General features: G+C 46.7%; 1 protein-coding gene across 1 annotated transcript in view; it reads left to right on the forward strand.

Annotated features, from left to right (window-relative positions):
• LOC131731645 (arf-GAP with dual PH domain-containing protein 1-like) overlaps window positions 1-27,602 on the forward strand; it is a 30,703-nt gene extending 3,101 nt beyond the window's left edge. The window contains exons 2-11 of the mRNA XM_059020889.1: window positions 1,378-1,508; window positions 2,153-2,244; window positions 3,744-3,829; window positions 4,834-4,946; window positions 14,639-14,785; window positions 17,281-17,364; window positions 18,319-18,381; window positions 24,068-24,139; window positions 24,458-24,689; window positions 25,674-27,602. Of these exons, the coding sequence (XP_058876872.1) occupies window positions 1,378-1,508; window positions 2,153-2,244; window positions 3,744-3,829; window positions 4,834-4,946; window positions 14,639-14,785; window positions 17,281-17,364; window positions 18,319-18,381; window positions 24,068-24,139; window positions 24,458-24,689; window positions 25,674-25,702 (1,049 nt within the window). The 3' untranslated portion in view covers window positions 25,703-27,602. The remainder of the gene's footprint in view (window positions 1-1,377; window positions 1,509-2,152; window positions 2,245-3,743; window positions 3,830-4,833; window positions 4,947-14,638; window positions 14,786-17,280; window positions 17,365-18,318; window positions 18,382-24,067; window positions 24,140-24,457; window positions 24,690-25,673) is intronic.
• Window positions 27,603-27,887: the final 285 nt, after the last annotated feature.

Genomic DNA, 27,887 nt, shown 5'->3' on the forward strand with positions numbered 1-27,887 from the left:
AGGGAGCCCCCTTTCTCTTAGGGGGGTGAGGGAGGGAGGGAGCAGTTCAGTCTCCGTGCCTCGAGCCTGCCCTGGACTGGAGGGAGCCCCCTTTCTCTTAGGAGGGTGAGGGAGGGTGCAGTTCAGTCTCCGTGCCTCAAGCCTGCCCTGGACTGGAGGGAGCCCCCTTTCTCTTAGGAGGGTGAGGGAGGGTGCAGTTCAGTCTCCGTGCCTCAAGCCTGCCCTGGACTGGAGGGAGCCCCCTTTCTCTTAGGGGGGATGAGGGAGGGAGGGAGGGAGCAGTTCAGTCTCCGTGCCTCAAGCCTGCCCTGGACTGGAGGGAGGGTTATGTCAGCTACAAAAAGAGGAACGGAATGTGTTTGGAAAGCGTTTAAGAATTGCTAGAGAATGCCATGTCACGCTTTTGCCATTTTAAGTGAGGAACAACAAAGGGGAAGCAATGTGTTTTCATTGCAGAATGAGAAAAAGCTTTTCCAAGAAAGATTAGCATTGCTTGAGATCACTAGACTAGACTGGATTGAATTACATTGAGATCACTAGACTAGACTGGATTGAATTACATTGAGAGCACTAGACTGGACTGCATTGAATTACATTGAGATCACTAGACTAGACTGGATTGAATTACATTGAGATCACTAGACTAGACTGCATTGAATTACATTGAGATCACTAGACTAGACTGGATTGAATTACATTGAGAGCACTAGACTGGACTGGATTGAATTACATTGAGATCACTAGACTAGACTGGATTGAATTACATTGAGATCACTAGACTAGACTGGACTGGATTGAATTACATTGAGATCACTAGACTAGACTGGATTGAATTACATTGAGATCACTAGACTAGACTGGACTGGATTGAATTACATTGAGATCACTAGACTGGTAATTGTAATACACTCCTGGGCAAACTGAGGCAGTTCCAGTCGTTGGAATGCGTTTAGATGAATCATTGACTTTGAGTGCCAATAAAGGTGTGTAATAAAAACCATCTCTCATGATAGCGCCACTAGGATGCAATGCCTTCTCCTTGTGAACTGACTGTATTTGAAGAGTCAAAAATACTGGGATAGATAGCAGCAGATCCACCTAAATGTTATGAACTGCTTCTGGAGGAGAGAGCAGCTTTATAATGAAAGGGAAGAGAACAGGTAAAGCATAGTGAAGCATTGTAAAGCACAGAGACGTCTGGTAAAGCATAGGGAAGCATTGTAAAGCACAGAGAGGTGTGGTAAAGCATAGGGAAGCATTGTAAAGCACAGAGAGGTCTGGTAAAGCATAGGGAAGCATTGTAAAGCACAGAGAGGTGTGGTAAAGCATAGGGAAGCATTGTAAAGCACTTTCCTGAATGTTTTCCCCGATTCCCAGATCCGGAATGGGCTTCGTGTTCCTTGGGAATTTTCGTCTGTCTCACCTGTTCTGGAATCCATCGGAACATTCCCAAACTGAGTAAAGTGAAATCTTTAACCCTCGCGCGATGGGAGGACTCAGAGATCGAGGTAAAACTGTATTCATTTAATAAAGGGAGGGGCCAGTGATACTGTTAATAAAGCTAATAAGAGGTGAGAGAATGGATTTTAAAGATGGTCAGCGCTCCTTTAAAGGGAGGGACCAGCGATACTGTTAATAAAGCTAATAAGAGGTGAGAGAATGGATTTTAAAGATGGTCAGCGCTCCTTTAAAGGGAGGGACCAGCGATACTGTTAATAAAGCTAATAAGAGGTGAGAGAATGGATTTTAAAGATGGTCAACGCTCCTGTAAAGGGAGGGACCAGCGATACTGTTAATAAAGCTAATAAGAGGTGAGAGAATGGATTTTAAAGATGGTCAGCGCTCCTTTAAAGGGAGGGACCAGCGATACTGTTAATAAAGCTAATAAGAGGTGAGAGAATGGATTTTAAAGATGGTCAACGCTCCTTTAAAGGGAGCATTGGCTCTGGCGCTGGGTCATGGAGGCAAAACCTACCGAGTCCCCTCACCGCGCTACAGCGGCCCCTACTGGTCGGGAGGGATTAAAACAGATGCCTGCAGGGCTGGCCTTTGTCCAGCAGGGGGCGGTAGCTCACATCCGCTGCGGAGCTTGGAAAGAGACGATCAGATCGCGACAGTAACCTGTTTTTATTTTTGTGGTTGTGTTTTTAAGTTCATGGCTGAAAATGGCAATACTGCGGTCTGTGCAAAATACGAAGCTGAGGTTCCAGTGTATTACTACAGACCGACGCAAAAGGACTGCCAGTAAGTAAAAAGAAAGAACTTTTTTATTTTCAGTTTGTCATCGTCTGGTTGATGAATTCCTTGCTGTCTGCTCAGTATGACTTTGCATATCCGTCTGGGTTGTCGTATTCCGGGCAGACGGTACTTCAGTAGCACGGCAGTGACATCTAGTGGTAGCATTCGGATACTGCAGTTTCTTTTTCAAGTGTTCCTTCAAGCATCTTCGTTCAAGCATTTGTGGTAATAGAGAAATTGCCACGGTGGCCCTAGAGAGCGGACCTCGAGTGGAGGTGGGGACACAGAGACACAGAGACACAGAGACACACACACACACACACACACACACACACACACACAGAGACACACACAGAGACACACACACATACACACACTCTCACACACACACACAGAGAGACACACACAGAGACACACACACACACACACACACACACACACACACACACACTCACAGACAGACACACACACAGAGACAAAGAGACACACACACACAGACAGAGACGCAGACAGAGACGCACACAGAGAGACACACACACGAGACACAGATACACAGACACACACACAGACAGAGACACACACACACAGACAGAGACACACACACAGAGACAGAGACACACACACAGAGACACAGAGACACACACAGAGACAAACACACAGAGACACACATACACACACTCACACACAGACAGACACACACACCCACACAGACAGAGACACACACACAGAGACAGACACACACAAAGAGACACACACACAGAGACACACACACACAGAGAAACACACACACTGAGACACAGATACACACATATATACAGAGATACACACACACACTGACACACACACAGAGACACACAGACACACACACACAGAGACACACAGACACAGATACACACACACACAGAGACACACACACAGAGACACAGATATACACACACACACATAGAGACACAGATACAGAGACACACACACAGACACACACACACAGAGAAACACACACACTGAGACACAGATACACACATATATACAGAGATACACACACACTCTGAGACACACAGACACACACACACAGAGACACACAGACACACACACACAGAGACACAGATATACACACACACACACACACACAGAGACACACAGATAGACACACACACACACACACACACACACTGACACACACACACACACACAGAGACACACACACAGAGACACACACACACTGACACACACACACACACACAGAGACACACACACAGAGACACACACACACACACACACACAGAGACACACAGATACACACACACACTGACACACACACACACACACACACACACAGAGACACACACACAGAGACACACACACACACACACACACACAGAGACACACAGATACACACACACACTGACACACACACACACACACACTGACACACACACACACACACACACGTGTGGAATACAAAAACAAAATTGATGGAGCTCTTGACTGGCGTGGCTTCATTGCAGGGTTTTGAAAGAGCAGTGGATTCGAGCGAAGTACGAACGAGAGGAGTTCACTGCAGGAGGAGGGGAGGACCTGCCCTACGAGAAAGGTGAGAGAGAGAGAGAAGAACCTTTCAAAAGACGGATCGTTTCGGCGGTTTCAAACCTTTCTTTCAGTCTGGATCCAGTGGCAACCGAACTAGAAGGGGGTGCGACTTGCTAAGCTAGCTACAGCCCAGCCCAGCGCATTGCAGTTAAAGAACTACAGCTCCCAGCATCCCTCACCATGGCTGCGGGTGCGGAGGCATGCTGGGAGCTGTAGTCCTAGCCAGGGCTGTATCGATTCACCGTACAATAACTACAGCAGCGCAGCTAGAACTGAAGTGAGGATTCTGAACTCAGAGTCAAAGCAACACAGACTGAGCAAACAAGGTAATACAGCAGAGCCCAGCGCATTGCAGTTAAAGAACTACAGCTCCCAGCATCCCTCGCCATGGCCGCGGGTGCTGAGGCATGCTGGGAGCTGTATAGAAATGAAGAGTCACACAGTGTAATCCAGTCCAGGTTTTACTGCTACCAGCTTGATCAGCCCCCAGTGTGTCTAGCTAACAAGCTCAGGTGTGTCTTATTATTAAACTCCTAGTGAAACCAGGACTGGATCACACTGCTGTGCAGCGGGAGTCTGATTCCCAGCCCTGTAGATAGACTTTGGTTGAAGGAGGTTTGTAGCTGATTTTATAGTGAAGAGAGCTACAGGATATTGGTGGGAACTGTGGGATATTTAGACAGAGAGATCAGGGCTGGGAATCAGACTCCCGCTGCACAGCAGTGTGATCCATTCCAGGTTTTACTGCTACCAGCTTGATCAGCCCCCAGTGTGTCTAGCTAACAAGCTCAGGTGTGTCTTATTATTAAACTCCTAGTGAAACCAGGACTGGATCACACTGCTGTGGAACGTGAGTCGGATTCCCAGCCCTGAATGTTGATGTACTGGTTTTATTTCAAGTACACACCTTACATAAAAGAGCTGGCTTAGCGGTAAAAGCTACAGGATGAAGTTGAACTCGGATCCCTGTTTACTGAGTGTGCCTCTGTGTCTATCCCTGTGTCCCAGGCTCCAGAGAGGGGCTGCTGTGGAAGAGAGGACGGGACAACGGGCAGTTCCTGCACAGGAAATTCGTGCTGTCCGACAGAGACGGGACCCTGAAATACTTCCACAGACACGATGTGAGCACAGCACTGATAACTATACACAGAAACTGCACCGCCCTCTCCATCACCCTCTCCATCATCATCATCATCATCATGATAAACCCTGACCCTGAAATACTTCCACAGACACGATGTGAGCACAGCACTGATAACTATACACAGAAACTGCACCGCCCTCTCCATCATCATCATCATCATCATCATCATCATCATGATAAACCCTGACCCTGAAATACTTCCACAGACACGATGTGAGCACAGCACTGATAACTATACACAGAAACTGCACCGCCCTCTCCATCATCATCATCATCATCATCATCATCATCATGATAAACCCTGACCCTGAAATACTTCCACAGACACGATGTGAGCACAGCACTGATAACTATACACAGAAACTGCACCGCCCTCTCCATCATCATCATCATCATCATCATCATCATGATAAACCCTGACCCTGAAATACTTCCACAGACACGATGTGAGCACAGCACTGATAACTATACACAGAAACTGCACCGCCCTCTCCATCATCATCATCATCATCATCATCATGATAAACCCTGACCCTGAAAAACTTCCACAGACACGATGTGAGCACAGCACTGATAACTATACACAGAAACTGCACCGCCCTCTCCATCATCATCATCATCATCATCATCATCATGATAAACCCTGACCCTGAAATACTTCCACAGACACGATGTGAGCACAGCACTGATAACTATACACAGAAACTGCACCGCCCTCTCCATCATCATCATCATCATCATCATCATCATGATAAACCCTGACCCTGAAATACTTCCACAGACACGATGTGAGCACAGCACTGATAACTATACACAGAAACTGCACCGCCCTCTCCATCATCATCATCATCATCATCATCATCATCATGATAAACCCTGACCCTGAAATACTTCCACAGACACGATGTGAGCACAGCACTGATAACTATACACAGAAACTGCACCGCCCTCTCCATCATCATCATCATCATCATCATCATCATCATGATGATAAACCCTGACCCTGAAATACTTCCACAGACACGATGTGAGCACAGCACTGATAACTATACACAGAAACTGCACTGCCCTCTCCATCATCATCATCATCATCATCATGATAAACCCTGACCCTGAAATACTTCCACAGACACGATGTGAGCACAGCACTGATAACTATACACAGAAACTGCACCGCCCTCTCCATCATCATCATCATCATCATCATCATCATCATGATAAACCCTGACCCTGAAATACTTCCACAGACACGATGTGAGCACAGCACTGATAACTATACACAGAAACTGCACCGCCCTCTCCATCATCATCATCATCATCATCATCATCATCATCATGATAAACCCTGACCCTGAAATACTTCCACAGACACGATGTGAGCACAGCACTGATAACTATACACAGAAACTGCACCGCCCTCTCCATCATCATCATCATCATCATCATCATGATAAACCCTGACCCTGAAATACTTCCACAGACACGATGTGAGCACAGCACTGATAACTATACACAGAAACTGCACCGCCCTCTCCATCATCATCATCATCATCATCATCATCATCATGATAAACCCTGACCCTGAAATACTTCCACAGACACGATGTGAGCACAGCACTGATAACTATACACAGAAACTGCACCGCCCTCTCCATCATCATCATCATCATCATCATCATCATGATAAACCCTGACCCTGAAATACTTCCACAGACACGATGTGAGCACAGCACTGATAACTATACACAGAAACTGCACCGCCCTCTCCATCATCATCATCATCATCATCATCATGATAAACCCTGACCCTGAAATACTTCCACAGACACGATGTGAGCACAGCACTGATAACTATACACAGAAACTGCACCGCCCTCTCCATCATCATCATCATCATCATCATCATCATGATAAACCCTGACCCTGAAATACTTCCACAGACACGATGTGAGCACAGCACTGATAACTATACACAGAAACTGCACCGCCCTCTCCATCATCATCATCATCATCATCATCATCATCATCATGATGATAAACCCTGACCCTGAAATACTTCCACAGACACGATGTGAGCACAGCACTGATAACTATACACAGAAACTGCACCGCCCTCTCCATCATCATCATCATCATCATCATCATGATAAACCCTGACCCTGAAATACTTCCACAGACACGATGTGAGCACAGCACTGATAACTATACACAGAAACTGCACCGCCCTCTCCATCATCATCATCATCATCATCATCATCATCATCATGATAAACCCTGACCCTGAAATACTTCCACAGACACGATGTGAGCACAGCACTGATAACTATACACAGAAACTGCACCGCCCTCTCCATCATCATCATCATCATCATCATCATGATAAACCCTGACCCTGAAATACTTCCACAGACACGATGTGAGCACAGCACTGATAACTATACACAGAAACTGCACCGCCCTCTCCATCATCATCATCATCATCATCATCATCATGATAAACCCTGACCCTGAAATACTTCCACAGACACGATGTGAGCACAGCACTGATAACTATACACAGAAACTGCACCGCCCTCTCCATCATCATCATCATCATCATCATCATCATCATGATAAACCCTGACCCTGAAATACTTCCACAGACACGATGTGAGCACAGCACTGATAACTATACACAGAAACTGCACCGCCCTCTCCATCATCATCATCATCATCATCATCATCATCATGATAAACCCTGACCCTGAAATACTTCCACAGACACGATGTGAGCACAGCACTGATAACTATACACAGAAACTGCACCGCCCTCTCCATCATCATCATCATCATCATCATCATGATAAACCCTGACCCTGAAATACTTCCACAGACACGATGTGAGCACAGCACTGATAACTATACACAGAAACTGCACCGCCCTCTCCATCATCATCATCATCATCATCATCATCATCATGATAAACCCTGACCCTGAAATACTTCCACAGACACGATGTGAGCACAGCACTGATAACTATACACAGAAACTGCACCGCCCTCTCCATCATCATCATCATCATCATCATCATCATCATGATAAACCCTGACCCTGAAATACTTCCACAGACACGATGTGAGCACAGCACTGATAACTATACACAGAAACTGCACCGCCCTCTCCATCATCATCATCATCATCATCATCATCATCATGATAAACCCTGACCCTGAAATACTTCCACAGACACGATGTGAGCACAGCACTGATAACTATACACAGAAACTGCACTGCCCTCTCCATCATCATCATCATCATCATCATGATAAACCCTGACCCTGAAATACTTCCACAGACACGATGTGAGCACAGCACTGATAACTATACACAGAAACTGCACTGCCCTCTCCATCATCATCATCATCATCATCATCATCATGATAAACCCTGACCCTGAAATACTTCCACAGACACGATGTGAGCACAGCACTGATAACTATACACAGAAACTGCACCGCCCTCTCCATCATCATCATCATCATCATCATCATCATCATGATAAACCCTGACCCTGAAATACTTCCACAGACACGATGTGAGCACAGCACTGATAACTATACACAGAAACTGCACCGCCCTCTCCATCACCCTCTCCATCATCATCATCATCATCATGATAAACCCTGACCCTGAAATACTTCCACAGACACGATGTGAGCACAGCACTGATAACTATACACAGAAACTGCACCGCCCTCTCCATCATCATCATCATCATCATCATGATAAACCCTGACCCTGAAATACTTCCACAGACACGATGTGAGCACAGCACTGATAACTATACACAGAAACTGCACCGCCCTCTCCATCAACCTCTCCATCATCATCATCATGATAAACCCTGACCCTGAAATACTTCCACAGACACGATGTGAGCACAGCACTGATAACTATACACAGAAACTGCACCGCCCTCTCCATCATCATCATCATCATCATCATCATCATCATGATAAACCCTGACCCTGAAATACTTCCACAGACACGATGTGAGCACAGCACTGATAACTATACACAGAAACTGCACCGCCCTCTCCATCATCATCATCATCATCATCATCATCATCATGATAAACCCTGACCCTGAAATACTTCCACAGACACGATGTGAGCACAGCACTGATAACTATACACAGAAACTGCGCCGCCCTCTCCATCATCATCATCATCATCATCATCATCATCATGATAAACCCTGACCCTGAAATACTTCCACAGACACGATGTGAGCACAGCACTGATAACTATACACAGAAACTGCACCGCCCTCTCCATCATCATCATCATCATCATCATCATCATCATGATAAACCCTGACCCTGAAATACTTCCACAGACACGATGTGAGCACAGCACTGATAACTATACACAGAAACTGCACCGCCCTCTCCATCATCATCATCATCATCATCATCATCATCATGATAAACCCTGACCCTGAAATACTTCCACAGACACGATGTGAGCACAGCACTGATAACTATACACAGAAACTGCACCGCCCTCTCCATCATCATCATCATCATCATCATCATGATAAACCCTGACCCTGAAATACTTCCACAGACACGATGTGAGCACAGCACTGATAACTATACACAGAAACTGCACCGCCCTCTCCATCATCATCATCATCATCATCATCATCATCATGATAAACCCTGACCCTGAAATACTTCCACAGACACGATGTGAGCACAGCACTGATAACTATACACAGAAACTGCACCGCCCTCTCCATCATCATCATCATCATCATCATCATCATCATCATGATAAACCCTGACCCTGAAATACTTCCACAGACACGATGTGAGCACAGCACTGATAACTATACACAGAAACTGCACCGCCCTCTCCATCATCATCATCATCATCATCATCATCATCATGATAAACCCTGACCCTGAAATACTTCCACAGACACGATGTGAGCACAGCACTGATAACTATACACAGAAACTGCACCGCCCTCTCCATCATCATCATCATCATCATCATCATCATCATCATCATCATCATCATGATGATAAACCCTGACCCTGAAATACTTCCACAGACACGATGTGAGCACAGCACTGATAACTATACACAGAAACTGCACCGCCCTCTCCATCATCATCATCATCATCATCATCATCATGATAAACCCTGACCCTGAAATACTTCCACAGACACGATGTGAGCACAGCACTGATAACTATACACAGAAACTGCACCGCCCTCTCCATCATCATCATCATCATCATCATCATCATCATGATAAACCCTGACCCTGAAATACTTCCACAGACACGATGTGAGCACAGCACTGATAACTATACACAGAAACTGCACCGCCCTCTCCATCATCATCATCATCATCATCATCATCATGATAAACCCTGACCCTGAAATACTTCCACAGACACGATGTGAGCACAGCACTGATAACTATACACAGAAACTGCACCGCCCTCTCCATCATCATCATCATCATCATCATCATCATGATAAACCCTGACCCTGAAATACTTCCACAGACACGATGTGAGCACAGCACTGATAACTATACACAGAAACTGCGCCGCCCTCTCCATCACCCTCTCCATCATCATCATCATCATCATCATGATAAACCCTGACCCTGAAATACTTCCACAGACACGATGTGAGCACAGCACTGATAACTATACACAGAAACTGCACCGCCCTCTCCATCACCCTCTCCATCATCATCATCATCATCATGATAAACCCTGACCCTGAAATACTTCCACAGACACGATGTGAGCACAGCACTGATAACTATACACAGAAACTGCACCGCCCTCTCCATCATCATCATCATCATCATCATCATGATAAACCCTGACCCTGAAATACTACCACAGACACGATGTGAGCACAGCACTGATAACTATACACAGAAACTGCACCGCCCTCTCCATCATCATCATCATCATCATCATCATCATCATGATAAACCCTGACCCTGAAATACTTCCACAGACACGATGTGAGCACAGCACTGATAACTATACACAGAAACTGCACCGCCCTCTCCATCATCATCATCATCATCATCATCATCATCATGATAAACCCTGACCCTGAAATACTTCCACAGACACGATGTGAGCACAGCACTGATAACTATACACAGAAACTGCACCGCCCTCTCCATCATCATCATCATCATCATCATCATGATAAACCCTGACCCTGAAATACTACCACAGACACGATGTGAGCACAGCACTGATAACTATACACAGAAACTGCACCGCCCTCTCCATCATCATCATCATCATCATCATCATCATCATGATAAACCCTGACCCTGAAATACTTCCACAGACACGATGTGAGCACAGCACTGATAACTATACACAGAAACTGCGCCGCCCTCTCCATCATCATCATCATCATCATCATCATCATCATCATGATAAACCCTGACCCTGAAATACTTCCACAGACACGATGTGAGCACAGCACTGATAACTATACACAGAAACTGCACCGCCCTCTCCATCATCATCATCATCATCATCATCATCATGATAAACCCTGACCCTGAAATACTTCCACAGACACGATGTGAGCACAGCACTGATAACTATACACAGAAACTGCACCGCCCTCTCCATCACCCTCTCCATCATCATCATCATCATCATGATAAACCCTGACCCTGAAATACTTCCACAGACACGATGTGAGCACAGCACTGATAACTATACACAGAAACTGCACCGCCCTCTCCATCATCATCATCATCATCATCATCATCATCATGATAAACCCTGACCCTGAAATACTTCCACAGACACGATGTGAGCACAGCACTGATAACTATACACAGAAACTGCGCCGCCCTCTCCATCATCATCATCATCATCATCATCATCATCATGATAAACCCTGACCCTGAAATACTTCCACAGACACGATGTGAGCACAGCACTGATAACTATACACAGAAACTGCGCCGCCCTCTCCATCATCATCATCATCATCATCATCATCATCATGATAAACCCTGACCCTGAAATACTACCACAGACACGATGTGAGCACAGCACTGATAACTATACACAGAAACTGCACCGCCCTCTCCATCATCATCATCATCATCATCATCATGATAAACCCTGACCCTGAAATACTACCACAGACACGATGTGAGCACAGCACTGATAACTATACACAGAAACTGCACTGCCCTCTCCATCATCATCATCATCATCATCATCATCATCATCATGATAAACCCTGACCCTGAAATACTTCCACAGACACGATGTGAGCACAGCACTGATAACTATACACAGAAACTGCACCGCCCTCTCCATCATCATCATCATCATCATCATCATCATGATAAACCCTGACCCTGAAATACTTCCACAGACACGATGTGAGCACAGCACTGATAACTATACACAGAAACTGCACCGCCCTCTCCATCATCATCATCATCATCATCATGATAAACCCTGACCCTGAAATACTTCCACAGACACGATGTGAGCACAGCACTGATAACTATACACAGAAACTGCACCGCCCTCTCCATCATCATCATCATCATCATCATCATCATCATGATAAACCCTGACCCTGAAATACTTCCACAGACACGATGTGAGCACAGCACTGATAACTATACACAGAAACTGCACCGCCCTCTCCATCATCATCATCATCATCATCATCATCATGATAAACCCTGACCCTGAAATACTTCCACAGACACGATGTGAGCACAGCACTGATAACTATACACAGAAACTGCACTGCCCTCTCCATCATCATCATCATCATCATCATCATCATGATAAACCCTGACCCTGAAATACTTCCACAGACACGATGTGAGCACAGCACTGATAACTATACACAGAAACTGCACCGCCCTCTCCATCACCCTCTCCATCATCATCATCATCATCATCATGATAAACCCTGACCCTGAAATACTTCCACAGACACGATGTGAGCACAGCACTGATAACTATACACAGAAACTGCACCGCCCTCTCCATCATCATCATCATCATCATCATCATCATCATGATAAACCCTGACCCTGAAATACTTCCACAGACACGATGTGAGCACAGCACTGATAACTATACACAGAAACTGCACCGCCCTCTCCATCATCATCATCATCATCATCATCATCATCATGATAAACCCTGACCCTGAAATACTTCCACAGACACGATGTGAGCACAGCACTGATAACTATACACAGAAACTGCGCCGCCCTCTCCATCATCATCATCATCATCATCATCATCATCATCATGATGATAAACCCTGACCCTGAAATACTTCCACAGACACGATGTGAGCACAGCACTGATAACTATACACAGAAACTGCACCGCCCTCTCCATCATCATCATCATCATCATCATCATCATGATAAACCCTGACCCTGAAATACTTCCACAGACACGATGTGAGCACAGCACTGATAACTATACACAGAAACTGCACCGCCCTCTCCATCATCATCATCATCATCATCATCATCATCATGATAAACCCTGACCCTGAAATACTTCCACAGACACGATGTGAGCACAGCACTGATAACTATACACAGAAACTGCACTGCCCTCTCCATCATCATCATCATCATCATCATCATCATGATAAACCCTGACCCTGAAATACTTCCACAGACACGATGTGAGCACAGCACTGATAACTATACACAGAAACTGCACCGCCCTCTCCATCATCATCATCATCATCATCATCATCATCATCATGATAAACCCTGACCCTGAAATACTTCCACAGACACGATGTGAGCACAGCACTGATAACTATACACAGAAACTGCACCGCCCTCTCCATCATCATCATCATCATCATCATCATCATCATGATAAACCCTGACCCTGAAATACTTCCACAGACACGATGTGAGCACAGCACTGATAACTATACACAGAAACTGCACCGCCCTCTCCATCATCATCATCATCATTATTATTATTATTATTATTATTATTTATTTCTTAGCAGACGCCCTTATCCAGGGCGACTTACAATTGTTACAAGATATCACATTATAGAGATATCACATTATTTTTACACACAATTCCCCATTTATTTATGGAGCAATCTAGGTAAAGTACCTTGCTCAAGGGTACAGCAGCAGTGTCCCCCACCTGGGATTGAACCCACGACCCTCCGGTCAAGAGTCCAGAGCCCCTAACCACTACTCCACACTGCTGCTAATGACAATGATACACACAATGACTTGAAAATAGCTAAAAATAAGCACCGAAAAATACAATTAATAAAACCTGAAAGACAGAAGCCCTAATAGTGATGATGGTGATGATGATGATAATAGTGATGATGATAATAGTGATAATAGTTATTGATAATAATGATGATGATGATATTGATAATAATTATAATAGTGATGATGATGATGATAATTGTAATAGTGATGATGATGATGATGATGATGAAGATAATAATTGTAATAGTGATGATGATGATGATAATAATAGTGATATTGATACAGGGTGATTCATATTGAAATCCACGTTGTCGTTTTGCTTTGTTCTCAATTCTGCGTCAATGAAAGCTCCTCCCATTCTGTCCCTCAGGCCAAGGAGCCCAAAGCCATCATCAAAGTGGACACCCTGAACGCCACCTTCCAGCCGAGCAAGATAGGGAACCCCAACGGCCTGCAGCTGAGCTTCCTGAAGGACTACAGCACCAGAAACATCTTCATCTACCATGAGAACAGCAAGGTGCGCATCACACACACACACCCAGCACTGACACAGCATGGGACTGAAACACACAGCACTGACACAGCATGGGACTGAAACACAAAGCATGGGACTGAAACACACAGCACTGACACAGCATGGGACTGAAACACACAGCACTGACACAGCATGGGACTGAAACACACAGCACTGACACAGCATGGGACTGAAACACACAGCATGGGACTGAAACACACAGCACTGATACAGCATGGGACTGAAACACCCAGCACTGACACAGCATGGGACTGAAACACACAGCATGGGACTGAAACACACAGCACTGACACAGCATGGGACTGAAACACACAGCACTGACACAGCATGGGACTGAAACACACAGCACTGACACAGCATGGGACTGAAACACACAGCATGGGACTGAAACACACAGCACTGACACAGCATGGGACTGAAACACACAGCACTGACACAGCATGGACTGAAACACACAGCACTGACACAGCATGGACTGAAACACACAGCATGGGACTGAAACACACAGCACTGACACAGCATGGGACTGAAACACACAGCACTGACACAGCATGGGACTGAAACACACAGCACTGACACAGCATGGGATTGAAACACCCAGCACTGATACAGCATGGGACTGAAACACACAGCATGGGACTGAAACACACAGCACTGATACAGCATGGGACTGAAACACACAGCATGGGACTGAAACACACAGCATGGGACTGAAACACACAGCACTGATACAGCATGGGACTGAAACACCCAGCACTGACACAGCATGGGACTGAAACACACAGCATGGGACTGAAACACACAGCACTGATACAGCATGGGACTGAAACACCCAGCACTGACACAGCATGGGACTGAAACACAAAGCATGGGACTGAAACACACAGCACTGACACAGCATGGGACTGAAACACACAGCACTGATACAGCATGGGACTGAAACACACAGCACTGACACAGCATGGGACTGAAACACACAGCACTGACACAGCATGGGACTGAAACACACAGCACTGACACAGCATGGGATTGAAACACACAGCACTGACACAGCATGGGACTGAAACACACAGCACTGACACAGCATGGGACTGAAACACACAGCACTGACACAGCATGGGACTGAAACACACAGCACTGACACAGCATGGGATTGAAACACACAGCACTGATACAGCATGGGACTGAAACACACAGCATGGGACTGAAACACACAGCACTGATACAGCATGGGACTGAAACACACAGCATGGGACTGAAACACACAGCACTGATACAGCATGGGACTGAAACACCCAGCACTGACACAGCATGGGACTGAAACACACAGCATGGGACTGAAACACACAGCACTGACACAGCATGGGACTGAAACACACAGCACTGACACAGCATGGGACTGAAACACACAGCACTGACACAGCATGGGACTGAAACACACAGCATGGGACTGAAACACACAGCACTGATACAGCATGGGACTGAAACACCCAGCACTGACACAGCATGGGACTGAAACACACAGCACTGACACAGCATGGGACTGAAACACACAGCACTGACACAGCATGGGACTGAAACACACAGCACTGACACAGCATGGGACTGAAACACACAGCATGGGACTGAAACACACAGCACTGACACAGCATGGGATTGAAACACACAGCACTGATACAGCATGGGACTGAAACACACAGCACTGACACAGCATGGGACTGAAACACACAGCATGGGACTGAAACACACAGCACTGACACAGCATGGGACTGAAACACACAGCATGGGACTGAAACACCCAGCACTGACACAGCATGGGACTGAAACACACAGCACTGACACAGCATGGGACTGAAACAAACAGCACTGACACAGCATGGGACTGAAACACACAGCATGGGACTGAAACACACAGCACTGATACAGCATGGGACTGAAACACACAGCATGGGACTGAAACACACAGCACTGACACAGCATGGGACTGAAACACACAGCATGGGACTGATTCACCTGCTATAGCACTGTCAATAGCACAGCATGGGACTGATTCACCTGCTATAGCACTGTCAATAGCACAGCATGGGACTGATTCACCTGCTACAGCACTGTCAATAGCACAGCATGGGACTGATTCACCTGCCATAGCACTGTCAATAGCACAGCATGGGACTGATTCACCTGCCATAGCACTGTCAATAGCGCAGCATGGGACTGATTCACCTGCTATAGCACTGTCAATAGCACAGCATGGGACTGATTCACCTGCTATAGCACTGTCAATAGCACAGCATGGGGCTGATTCACCTGCTATAGCACTGTCAATAGCACAGCATGGGACTGATTCACCTGCTATAGCACTGTCAATGGCACAGCATGGGGCTGATTCACCTGCTATAGCACTGTCAATAGCACAGCATGGGACTGATTCACCTGCTATAGCACTGTCAATAGCAAAGTATATTTTTTCTCTCCAGGAGATCGTTGACTGGTTCAATTCTATCAGGGCTCTTCAGCTTCGGTACTTACAGGTTGCCTTTCCTGGCGCGAGCGATTTAGAAGTAAGTATATCCTCTCCATTCTCTTACCTCTTATTAGCTTTATTAACAGTATCGCTGGCCCCTCCCTTTAAAGGAGCGCTGACCATCTTTAAAATCCATTCTCTCACCTCTTATTAGCTTTATTAACAGTATCGCTGATCCCTCCCTTTAAAGGAGCGCTGACCATCTTTAAAATCCATTCTCTTGCCTCTTATTAGCTTTATTAACAGTATCGCTGGTCCTTCCCTTTAAAGGAGCGCTGACCATCTTTAAAATCCATTCTCTCACCTCTTATTAGCTTTATTAACAGTATCGCTGGTCCCTCCCTTTACAGGAGCGCTGACCATCTTTAAAATCCATTCTCTCACCTCTTATTAGCTTTATTAACAGTATCGCTGGTCCCTCCCTTTAAAGGAGCGCTGACCATCTTTAAAATCCATTCTCTCACCTCTTATTAGCTTTATTAACAGTATCGCTGGTCCCTCCCTTTAAAGGAGCGCTGACCATCTTTAAAATCCATTCTCTCACCTCTTATTAGCTTTATTAACAGTATCGCTGGTCCCTCCCTTTAAAGGAGCGCTGACCATCTTTAAAATCCATTCTCTCACCTCTTATTAGCTTTATTAACAGTATCGCTGGTCCCTCCCTTTACAGGAGCGCTGACCATCTTTAAAATCCATTCTCTCACCTCTTATTAGCTTTATTAACAGTATCGCTGGTCCCTCCCTTTAGAGGAGCGCTGACCATCTTTAAAATCCATTCTCTCACCTCTTATTAGCTTTATTAACAGTATCGCTGGTCCCTCCCTTTAAAGGAGCGCTGACCATCTTTAAAATCCATTCTCTCACCTCTTAATAGCTTTATTAACAGTATCGCTGGTCCCTCCCTTTAAAGGAGCGCTGACCATCTTTAAAATCCATTCTCTCACCTCTTATTAGCTTTATTAACAGTATATTTTCTTTATTTATCTTTCAGTTGATGCCGAAACTGACCAGGAACTTTCTCAAAGAAGGCTACATGGAGAAAACCGGACCGCGGGTAAAATGTTTGAGCTCAGCTTTTTAAATGTAGTTTTATTTTGTTGAGTTTTATTTTTTCACCAGCAATTTATTTTTTCATGTATTTTACATTTATTAAAACCGATTTTGAATAGGGAGCTCTGTGTGTGGATAGGGAGCTCCGTGTCTGGATAGGGAGCTCTGTGTGTGGATAGGGAGCTCTGTGTGTGAATAGGGAGCTCTGTGTGTGAATAGTGAGCTCTGTGTGTGAATAGGGAGCTCTGTGTGTGGATAGGGAGCTCTGTGTGTGGATAGGGAGCTCTGTGTGTGAATAGGGAGCTCTGTGTGTGGATAGGGAGCTCTGTGTGTGTGGATAGGGAGCTCTGTGTGTGGATAGGGAGCTCTGTGTGTAATAGAGAGCTCTGTGTGTGTGAATAGGGAGCTCTGTGTGGATAGGGAGCTCTGTGTGTGGATAGGGAGCTCTGTGTGTGAATAGGGAGCTCTGTGTGTGGATAGGGAGCTCTGTGTGTGGATAGGGAGCTCTGTGTGTGGATAGGGAGCTCTGTGTGTGAATAGGGAGCTCTGTGTGTGGATAGGGAGCTCTGTGTGTGTGGATAGGGAGCTCTGTGTGTGGATAGGGAGCTCTCTGTGTGTGGATAGGGAGCTCTGTGTGTGGATAGGGAGCTCTGTGTGTGGATAGGGAGCTCTGTGTGTGTGGATAGGGAGCTCTCTGTGTGGATAGGGAGCTCTGTGTGTCGATAGGGAGCTCTGTGTGTGTGGATAGGGAGCTCTGTGTGTGTGAATAGGGGGCTCTGTGTGTGGATAGAGAGCTCTGTGTGGATCGGGAGCTCTGTGTGTGGATAGGGAGCTCTGTGTGTGAATAGGGAGCTCTGTGTGGATAGGGAGCTCTCTGTGTGTGGATAGGGAGCTCTGTGTGTGGATAGAGAGCTCTGTGTGTGGATAGGGAGCTCTGTGTGTGGATAGGGAGCTCTGTGTGTGAATAGGGAGCTCTGTGTGTGGATAGGGAGCTCTGTGTGTGTGGATAGGGAGCTCTGTGTGTGTGGATAGGGAGCTCTGTGTGTGGATAGGGAGCTCTGTGTGTGTGGATAGGGAGCTATGTGTGTGAATAGGGAGCTCTGTGTGTGGATAGGGAGCTCTCTGTGTGTGGATAGGGAGCTCTGTGTTTGGATAGGGAGCTCTGTGTGTGAATAGGGAGCTCTGTGTGTGGATAGGGAGCTCTGTGTGGATAGGGAGCTCTGTGTGTGAATAGGGAGCTCTGTGTGTGGATAGGGAGCTCTGTGTGTGTGGATAGGGAGCTCTGTGTGTGTGGATAGGGAGCTCTGTGTGTGGATAGGGAGCTCTGTGTGTGTGGATAGGGAGCTCTGTGTGTGAATAGGGAGCTCTGTGTGTGGATAGGGAGCTCTCTGTGTGTGGATAGGGAGCTCTGTGTTTGGATAGGGAGCTCTGTGTGTGAATAGGGAGCTCTGTGTGTGGAGAGGGAGCTCTGTGTGTGGATAGGGAGCTCTGTGTGTGGATAGGGAGCTCTGTGTGTGGATAGGGAGCTCTGTGTGTTTGGATAGGGAGCTCTGTGTGTGTGGATAGGGAGCTCTGTGTGTTTGGATAGGGAGCTCTGTGTGTGAATAGGGAGCTCTGTGTGTGGATAGAGAGCTCTGTGTGTGGATAGGGAGCTCTGTGTGTGGATAGGGAGCTCTCTGTGTGTGAATAGGGAGCTCTGTGTGTGGATAGGGAGCTCTGTGTGTGGATAGGGAGCTCTGTGTGTTTGGATAGGGAGCTGTGTGTGTGAATAGGGAGCTCTGTGTGTGAATAGGGAGCTCTCTGTGTGTGGATAGGGAGCTCTGTGTGTGTGGATAGGGAGCTCTGTGTGTGGATAGGGAGCTCTCTGTGTGTGGATAGGGAGCTCTGTGTGTGGATAGGGAGCTCTGTGTGTAGATAGGGAGCTCTGTGTGAATAGGGAGCTCTGTGTGTGGATAGGGAGCTCTGTGTGTGGATAGGGAGCTCTGTGTGTGAATAGGGAGCTCTGTGTGTGGATAGGGAGCTCTCTGTGTGTGGATAGGGAGCTCTGTGTGTGGATAGGGAGCTCTGTGTGTGAATAGGGAGCTCTGTGTGTGGATAGGGAGCTCTGTGTGTGTGGATAGGGAGCTCTCTGTGTGTAATAGGGAGCTCTGTGTGTGGATAGGGAGCTCTGTGTGTGGATAGAGAGCTCTGTGTGTGTGGATAGGGAGCTCTGTGTGTGTGGATAGGGAGCTCTGTGTGTGGATAGGGAGCTCTGTGTGTGGATAGGGAGCTCTGTGTGTGGATAGGGTCTCTGTGTGTGGATAGGGAGCTCTGTGTGTGTGGATAGGGAGCTCTGTGTGTGTGGATAGGGAGCTCTCTGTGTATGAATAGGGAGCTCTGTGTGTGTGGATAGGGAGCTGTGTGTGTGGATAGGGAGCTCTGTGTGTGAATAGGGAGCTCTGTGTGTGGATAGGGAGGTCTGTGTGTGGATAGGGAGCTCTGTGTGTGAATAGGGAGCTCTGTGTGTGGATAGGGAGGTCTGTGTGTGTGGATAGGGAGCTGTGTGTGTGGATAGGGAGCTCTGTGTGTGAATAGAGAGCTCTGTGTGTGGATAGGGAGCTGTGTGTGTGGATAGGGAGCTCTGTGTGTGAATAGGGAGCTCTGTGTGTGGATAGGGAGGTCTGTGTGTGTGGATAGGGAGCTGTGTGTGTGGATAGGGAGCTCTGTGTGTGAATAGAGAGCTCTGTGTGGATAGGGAGCTCTGTGTGTGGATAGGGTCTCTGTGTGTGGATAGGGAGCTCTGTGTGTGTGGATAGGGAGCTGTGTGTGTGGATAGGGAGCTCTGTGTGTGGATAGGGTCTCTGTGTGTGGATAGGGAGCTCTGTGTGTGTGGATAGGGAGCTGTGTGTGTGGATAGGGAGCTCTGTGTGTGGATAGGGTCTCTGTGTGTGGATAGGGAGCTCTGTGTGTGTGGATAGGGAGCTCTGTGTGTGTGGATAGGGAGCTCTCTGTGTATGAATAGGGAGCTCTGTGTGTGGATAGGGAGCTCTGTGTGTGAATAGAGAGCTCTGTGTGTGGATAGGGAGCTCTGTGTGTGGATAGGGAGCTCTCTGTGTGTGGATAGGGAGCTCTGTGTGTGGATAGGGAGCTCTGTGTGTGAATAGGGAGCTCTGTGTGTGAATAGGGAGCTCTGTGTGTGGATAGGGAGCTCTGTGTGTGAATAGGGAGCTCTCTGTGTATGAATAGGGAGCTCTGTGTGTGGATAGGGAGCTCTGTGTGTGGATAGGGAGCTCTGTGTGTGGATAGGGTCTCTGTGTGTGGATAGGGAGCTCTGTGTGTGAATAGGGAGCTCTGTGTGTGGATAGGGAGCTCTGTGTGAATGGGGAGCTCTGTGTGTGTGGATAGGGAGCTCTGTGTGTGGATAGTTAGCTGTGTGTGTGGATAGGGAGCTCTGTGTGTGGATAGGGTCTCTGTGTGTGGATAGGGAGCTCTGTGTGTGAATAGGGAGCTCTGTGTGAATGGGGAGCTCTGTGTGTGTGGATAGGGAGCTCTGTGTGTGGATAGGGAGCTGTGTGTGTGGATAGGGAGCTCTGTGTGTGGATAGGGAGCTCTGTGTGTGAATAGGGAGCTCTGTGTGAATGGGGAGCTCTGTGTGTGTGGATAGGGAGCTCTGTGTGTGGATAGTTAGCTGTGTGTGTGGATAGGGAGCTCTGTGTGTGGATAGGGTCTCTGTGTGTGGATAGGGAGCTCTGTGTGTGTGGATAGGGAGCTGTGTGTGTGGATAGGGAGCTCTGTGTGTGAATAGGGAGCTCTGTGTGGATAGGGAGTTCTCTGTGTATGAATAGGGAGCTCTGTGTGTGTGGATAGGGAGCTGTGTGTGTGGATAGGGAGCTCTGTGTGTGAATAGGGAGCTCTGTGTGTGGATAGGGAGGTCTGTGTGTGTGGATAGGGAGCTGTGTGTGGATAGGGAGCTCTGTGTGTGAATAGAGAGCTCTGTGTGTGGATAGGGAGCTCTGTGTGTGGATAGGGAGCTCTGTGTGTAAATAGAGAGCTCTGTGTGTGGATAGGGAGCTCTGTGTGTGAATAGAGAGCTCTGTGTGTGGATAGGGAGCTCTGTGTGTGGATAGGGAGCTCTGTGTGTGAATAGAGAGCTCTGTGTGTGGATAGGGAGCTCTGTGTGTAAATAGAGAGCTCTGTGTGTGGATAGGGAGCTCTGTGTGTAAATAGGGAGCTCTGTGTGTGGATAGGGAGCTCTGTGTGTGAATAGAGAGCTCTGTGTGTGGATAGGGTCTCTGTGTGTGGATAGGGAGCTCTGTGTGTGTGGATAGGGAGCTCTGTGTGTGTGGATAGGGAGCTCTGTGTGTGAATAGGGAGCTCTGTGTGTGGATAGAGAGCTCTGTGTAGATAGGGAGCTCTGTGTGGATAGGGAGCTCTGTGTGGATAGAGAGCTCTGTGTGTGAATAGAGAGCTCTGTGTGTGGATAGGGAGCTCTGTGTGTGGATAGGGAGCTCTGTGTGTCGATAGGGAGCTCTGTGTGTGTGGATAGGGAGCTCTGTGTGTGAATAGGGAGCTCTGTGTGGATAGGGAGCTCTGTGTGTGGATAGGGAGCTCTGTGTGTGAATAGAGAGCTCTGTGTGTGGATAGGGAGCTCTGTGTGTGTGGATAGGGAGCTCTGTGTGTGGATAGGGAGCTCTGTGTGTGAATAGGGAGCTCTGTGTGTGGATAGGGAGCTCTGTGTGTGTGGATAGGGAGCTCTGTGTGTCGATAGGGAGCTCTGTGTGTGTGGATAGGGAGCTCTGTGTGTGAATAGGGAGCTCTGTGTGGATAGGGAGCTCTGTGTTTGAATAGGGAGCTCTGTGTGTGGATAGGGAGCTCTGTGTGTGGATAGGGAGCTCTGTGTGTGAATAGGGAGCTCTGTGTGTGGATAGGGAGCTCTGTGTGTGTGAATAGGGAGCTCTGTGTGTGTGGATAGGGAGCTCTGTGTGTGGATAGACAGCTCTGTGTAGATAGGGAGCTCTGTGTGGATAGGGAGCTCTGTGTGGATAGAGAGCTCTGTGTGAATAGGGAGCTCTGTGTGTGGATAGGGAGCTCTGTGTGTGGATAGGGAGCTCTGTGTGTGGATAGGGAGCTCTGTGTGTGTGGATAGGGAGCTCTGTGTGTGGATAGGGAGCTCTGTGTGTGTGGATAGGGAGCTCTGTGTGTGGATAGGGAGCTCTGTGTGTGAAGAGGGAGCTCTGTGTGTGAATAGGGAGCTCTGTGTGTGTGAATAGGGAGCTCTGTGTGTGGATAGGGAGCTCTGTGTGTGTGGATAGGGAGCTCTGTGTGAATAGGGAGCTCTGTGTGTGGATAGGGAGCTCTGTGTGTGTGGATAGGGAGCTCTGTGTGTGTGGATAGGGAGCTCTGTGTGTCGATAGGGAGCTCTGTGTGTCGATAGGGAGCTCTGTGTGTGTGGATAGGGAGCTCTGTGTGTGTGAATAGGGGGCTCTGTGTGTGGATAGAGAGCTCTGTGTGGATAGGGAGCTCTGTGTGTGGATAGGGAGCTCTGTGTGTGTGGATAGGGAGCTCTCTGTGTGTGGATAGGGAGCTCTCTGTGTGTGGATAGGGAGCTCTGTGTGGATAGGGAGCTCTGTGTGTGAATAGGGAGCTCTGTGTGTGGATAGACAGCTCTGTACAGCAGTGATTATAACTGCAGTTTGCGTTTCCTCTCTCAGCACACAGAAGGGTTTAAGAAGCGCTGGTTCACGCTGGATCACAGGCGCCTCATGTATTTCAAGGATCCGCTGGTAAGCAGCCCTGCTTTGAGATTACTCACCACGAGACCGTGCCTCCCCTCGGAGACGCGTCCCAGCAGCTTCCTCCTTCATCTCCATCATTCTGAGCTCTTTTTCTTTCTTTCTTTCTTTCTTTCTTTTCTGCTCTTTTTTCTTTTTTGTTCGTGCCTTCAAATTACACCACTGACCTGTCCTTGAAAAAGCCAGGTCAACTCTTTTGACAATATCAGGTCAAATAACTTCAATTAAAAAAAACATCATTCAAAGTGTTTCTGTTTCTGTCTCTGTCTCTGTCTCTCTCTCTCTCTCTCTCTCTCTCTCTCTCTCCAGGACGCCTTTGCGAAGGGAGAGGTGTTCATTGGTCACCGGGACCTGGGCTACAGCGTGAAGGCGGGACTTCCTGCCGGGACCCACTGCAACGGCGCCTGGCAACACGGCATCACCATAGCAACGCCGGAACGCAGCTTCCTGCTTACCTGTGAGACCGAGAGAGACCAGCAGGACTGGATCAGCCACCTCGAGAGCCTGCTGCAGCGCACCATGTCGCCACAAGAGTACGCCAGTGAGTCAGATGCCTGGATCACACACCAATCCATTACACACTCCACAAGGAGTGCTAGAAGCCTTTCTCAGTGTCTTCAGTGTGAATTCAATGGCAAACGTTTCCACTAGAAGTCTCTCTCAGCGTCTTCAGTGTAAATTCAACGGCAAACGTTTCCACTAGAAGTCTCTCTCAGCGTCTTCAGTGTAAATTCAATGGCAAACGTTTCCGCTAGAAGTCTTTCTCAGCGTCTTCAGTGTAAATTCAATGGCAAAGGTTTCCACTAGAAGTATTTCTCAGCGTCTTCAGTGTAAATTCAATGGCAAAGGTTTCCACTAGAAGTATTTCTCAGCGTCTTCAGTGTAAATTCAATGGCAAACGTTTCCACTAGAAGTCTTTCTCAACGTCTTCAGTGTAAATTCAATGGCAAACGTTTCCACTAGAAGTCTCTCTCAGCGTCTTCAGTGTAAATTCAATGGCAAACGTTTCCACTAGAAGTCTTTCTCAGCGTCTTCAGTGTAAATTCAATGGCAAACGTTTCCACTAGAAGTCTCTCTCAGCGTCTTCAGTGTAAATTCAATGGCAAACGTTTCCACTAGAAGTCTTTCTCAGCGTCTTCAGTGTAAATTCAATGGCAAAGGTTTCCACTAGAAGTATTTCTCAGCGTCTTCAGTGTAAATTCAATGGCAAAGGTTTCCACTAGAAGTATTTCTCAGCGTCTTCAGTGTAAATTCAATGGCAAACGTTTCCACTAGAAGTCTTTCTCAACGTCTTCAGTGTAAATTCAATGGCAAACGTTTCCACTAGAAGTCTCTCTCAGCGTCTTCAGTGTAAATTCAACGGCAAACGTTTCTGCTAGAAGTCTTTCTCAGTGTCAGTTACTCAATATTAAAACAGTAAAATATTTGCTATTAGCTAGTGACTGAGTTGATCCATAACCTCCAGACTTCACTCAGAACATTTCAAAAACAGAATTGATTTTTTTTCTTCTTTGTTATTTTGCAGTGGAGGCTGTCTTCAAACACAAGCCCTGATCGCCGTCGGAAACCAAGCGACCTTTCACCTCCGCGCGACAACTTCCTTCCTGCGTTTTGAGCTCTGATGACTTCCTGTGTGTCGGACTGTATTGTCATGTCTGTTTTTTTTTTTTTTTGTTTTTTTTTGTCCTTGTTGTTGGGGGGGGGCGGTTAAAGGTGTCGCACCTGAGGTTATTTTTAAAACGCCCATTTCCTGGCGTTTGGCTTTTTGTGCCCTTTTCACTGCTGCCTGTATCATTGTGTAGTTGATTTTTTTAATTCCCTAGAAATTTACTTTTCTGAATGTGCTACATCAGTGATTTCCTACCCTGGTCGTTTTATTAGACGTCTCATACGAAGGACGGAGCACAAGGAGGTGAAGCGACTCGCTCAGGGTCACACACACACACACACACACGCACACGCACACGCACACACACACACAGGGAGTCTGGCTGCTGCAGAGTCACTTCCAATAGGAGCTCGTTTGTTTGACGTCTCATCCGAAGGACGGAGCACAAGGAGGTGAAGTGACTCGCTCAGGGTCACACGTGCACACACACACGCACACACACACACACACACACACACACAGGGAGTCAGTGGCTGCTGCAGAGTCACTTCCAATAGGAGCTCGTTTGTTCGATGTCTCATCTGAAGGACGGAGCACAAGGAGGTGAAGCGACACACGCTCAGGGTCACACACACACACTCACACACACACACACACACACACAGGGAGTCAGTGGCTCAGCCGGGATTTGAACCTCCTGGTATCAAGACCCCCTTTCTCTAACCGCTGGGACCACCCAACCTCCTTCCAGCTTTTAAACAGTTGCAGATTTCAACTTTAACTATCATATGTTATAAAGAACTTGAAAGTTTTTTTTTATTATTTTTAGGAGCTGAGAACAATTAAAAAGATCTAATTCAGCTAATTCTGAGTTCGATTCAGGGTGTGGCTCAGTAATTGAGAGCTCAGCGGGGATGAAAAGCAGCCGAACCAGCAGGGGGTCCCTCGAAAATCTCTAATTACACTACAGCATGTATATTCTGACACGGTACACACTGATTATAACCCCGTGTGTGTGCGTGCGTGCGTGCGTGTGTGTGTTTCTTTCTCTAAGCTTGCTAAAGTAGGATCATTTACTAAAACAATTACTAAAGGCTAACAAGATGCTCGGATATATTGTGAGAAGTGTTGAATTTAAATCAAGGGAAGTAATGTTAAAACACTACAATGCATTAGTAAGACCTCACCTAGAATATTGTGTTCAGTTCTGGTCACCTCGTTACAAAAAGGATATTGCTGCTCTAGGAAGAGTGCAAAGAAGAGCAACCAGAATTATCCCGGGTTTAAAAGGCATGTCGTATGCAGACAGGCTAAAATAATTGAATCTATTCAGTCTTGAACAAAGAAGACTACACGGCGATCTGATTCAAACATTCAAAATCCTAAAAGGTATTGACAATGTCGACCCAGGGGACTTCTTTGACCTGGAAAAAGAAACAAGGACCAGGGGTCACAAATTAGATAAAGGGGCATTCAGAACAGAAAATAGGAGGCACTTTTTTCACACAGAGAATTGTGAGGGTCTGGAACCAACTCCCCAGTAATGTTGTTGAAGCTGACACCCTGGGATCCTTCAAGAAGCTGCTTGATGAGATTCTGGGATAAATAAGCTACTAACAACCAAACGAGCAAGATGGGCTGAATGGGGCCTCCTCTCGTTTGTAAACTTTCTTATGTTCTTATGTTCTTATTATTTTCCATTGAACTGTGTATAAAGTCACACTTACTAGCTTGAATCCTTTTTAGAATTATTAATTGTAATTTGTTTCAAATGTACTAACATCAAACGTGTTATGAATGGGGGGAAATTAATGGAATAAATCACGTATTGTAATAAGATTTGAATTCTGCCTGCTTGTCTTTTTGAATTGTATTACATTTAAAAAAAAAAAAAAAAGCACAGCAAAGTTTAATAAATCACAGCACAGTGTAATACAGAATGGTGAGACACATAGGGGAGCATTGTAAAGCACAGAGAGGTCTGGTAAAGCATAGGGAAGCATTGTAAAGCACAGAGAGGTCTGGTAAAGCATAGGGAAGCATTGTAAAGCACAGAGAGGTCTGGTAAAGCATAGGGAAGCATTGTAAAGCACAGAGAGGTCTGGTAAAGCATAGGGAAGCATTGTAAAG

This window comes from Acipenser ruthenus, unplaced genomic scaffold, assembly GCF_902713425.1.
Source record: "Acipenser ruthenus unplaced genomic scaffold, fAciRut3.2 maternal haplotype, whole genome shotgun sequence".
Taxonomy (NCBI): domain Eukaryota; kingdom Metazoa; phylum Chordata; class Actinopteri; order Acipenseriformes; family Acipenseridae; genus Acipenser; species Acipenser ruthenus.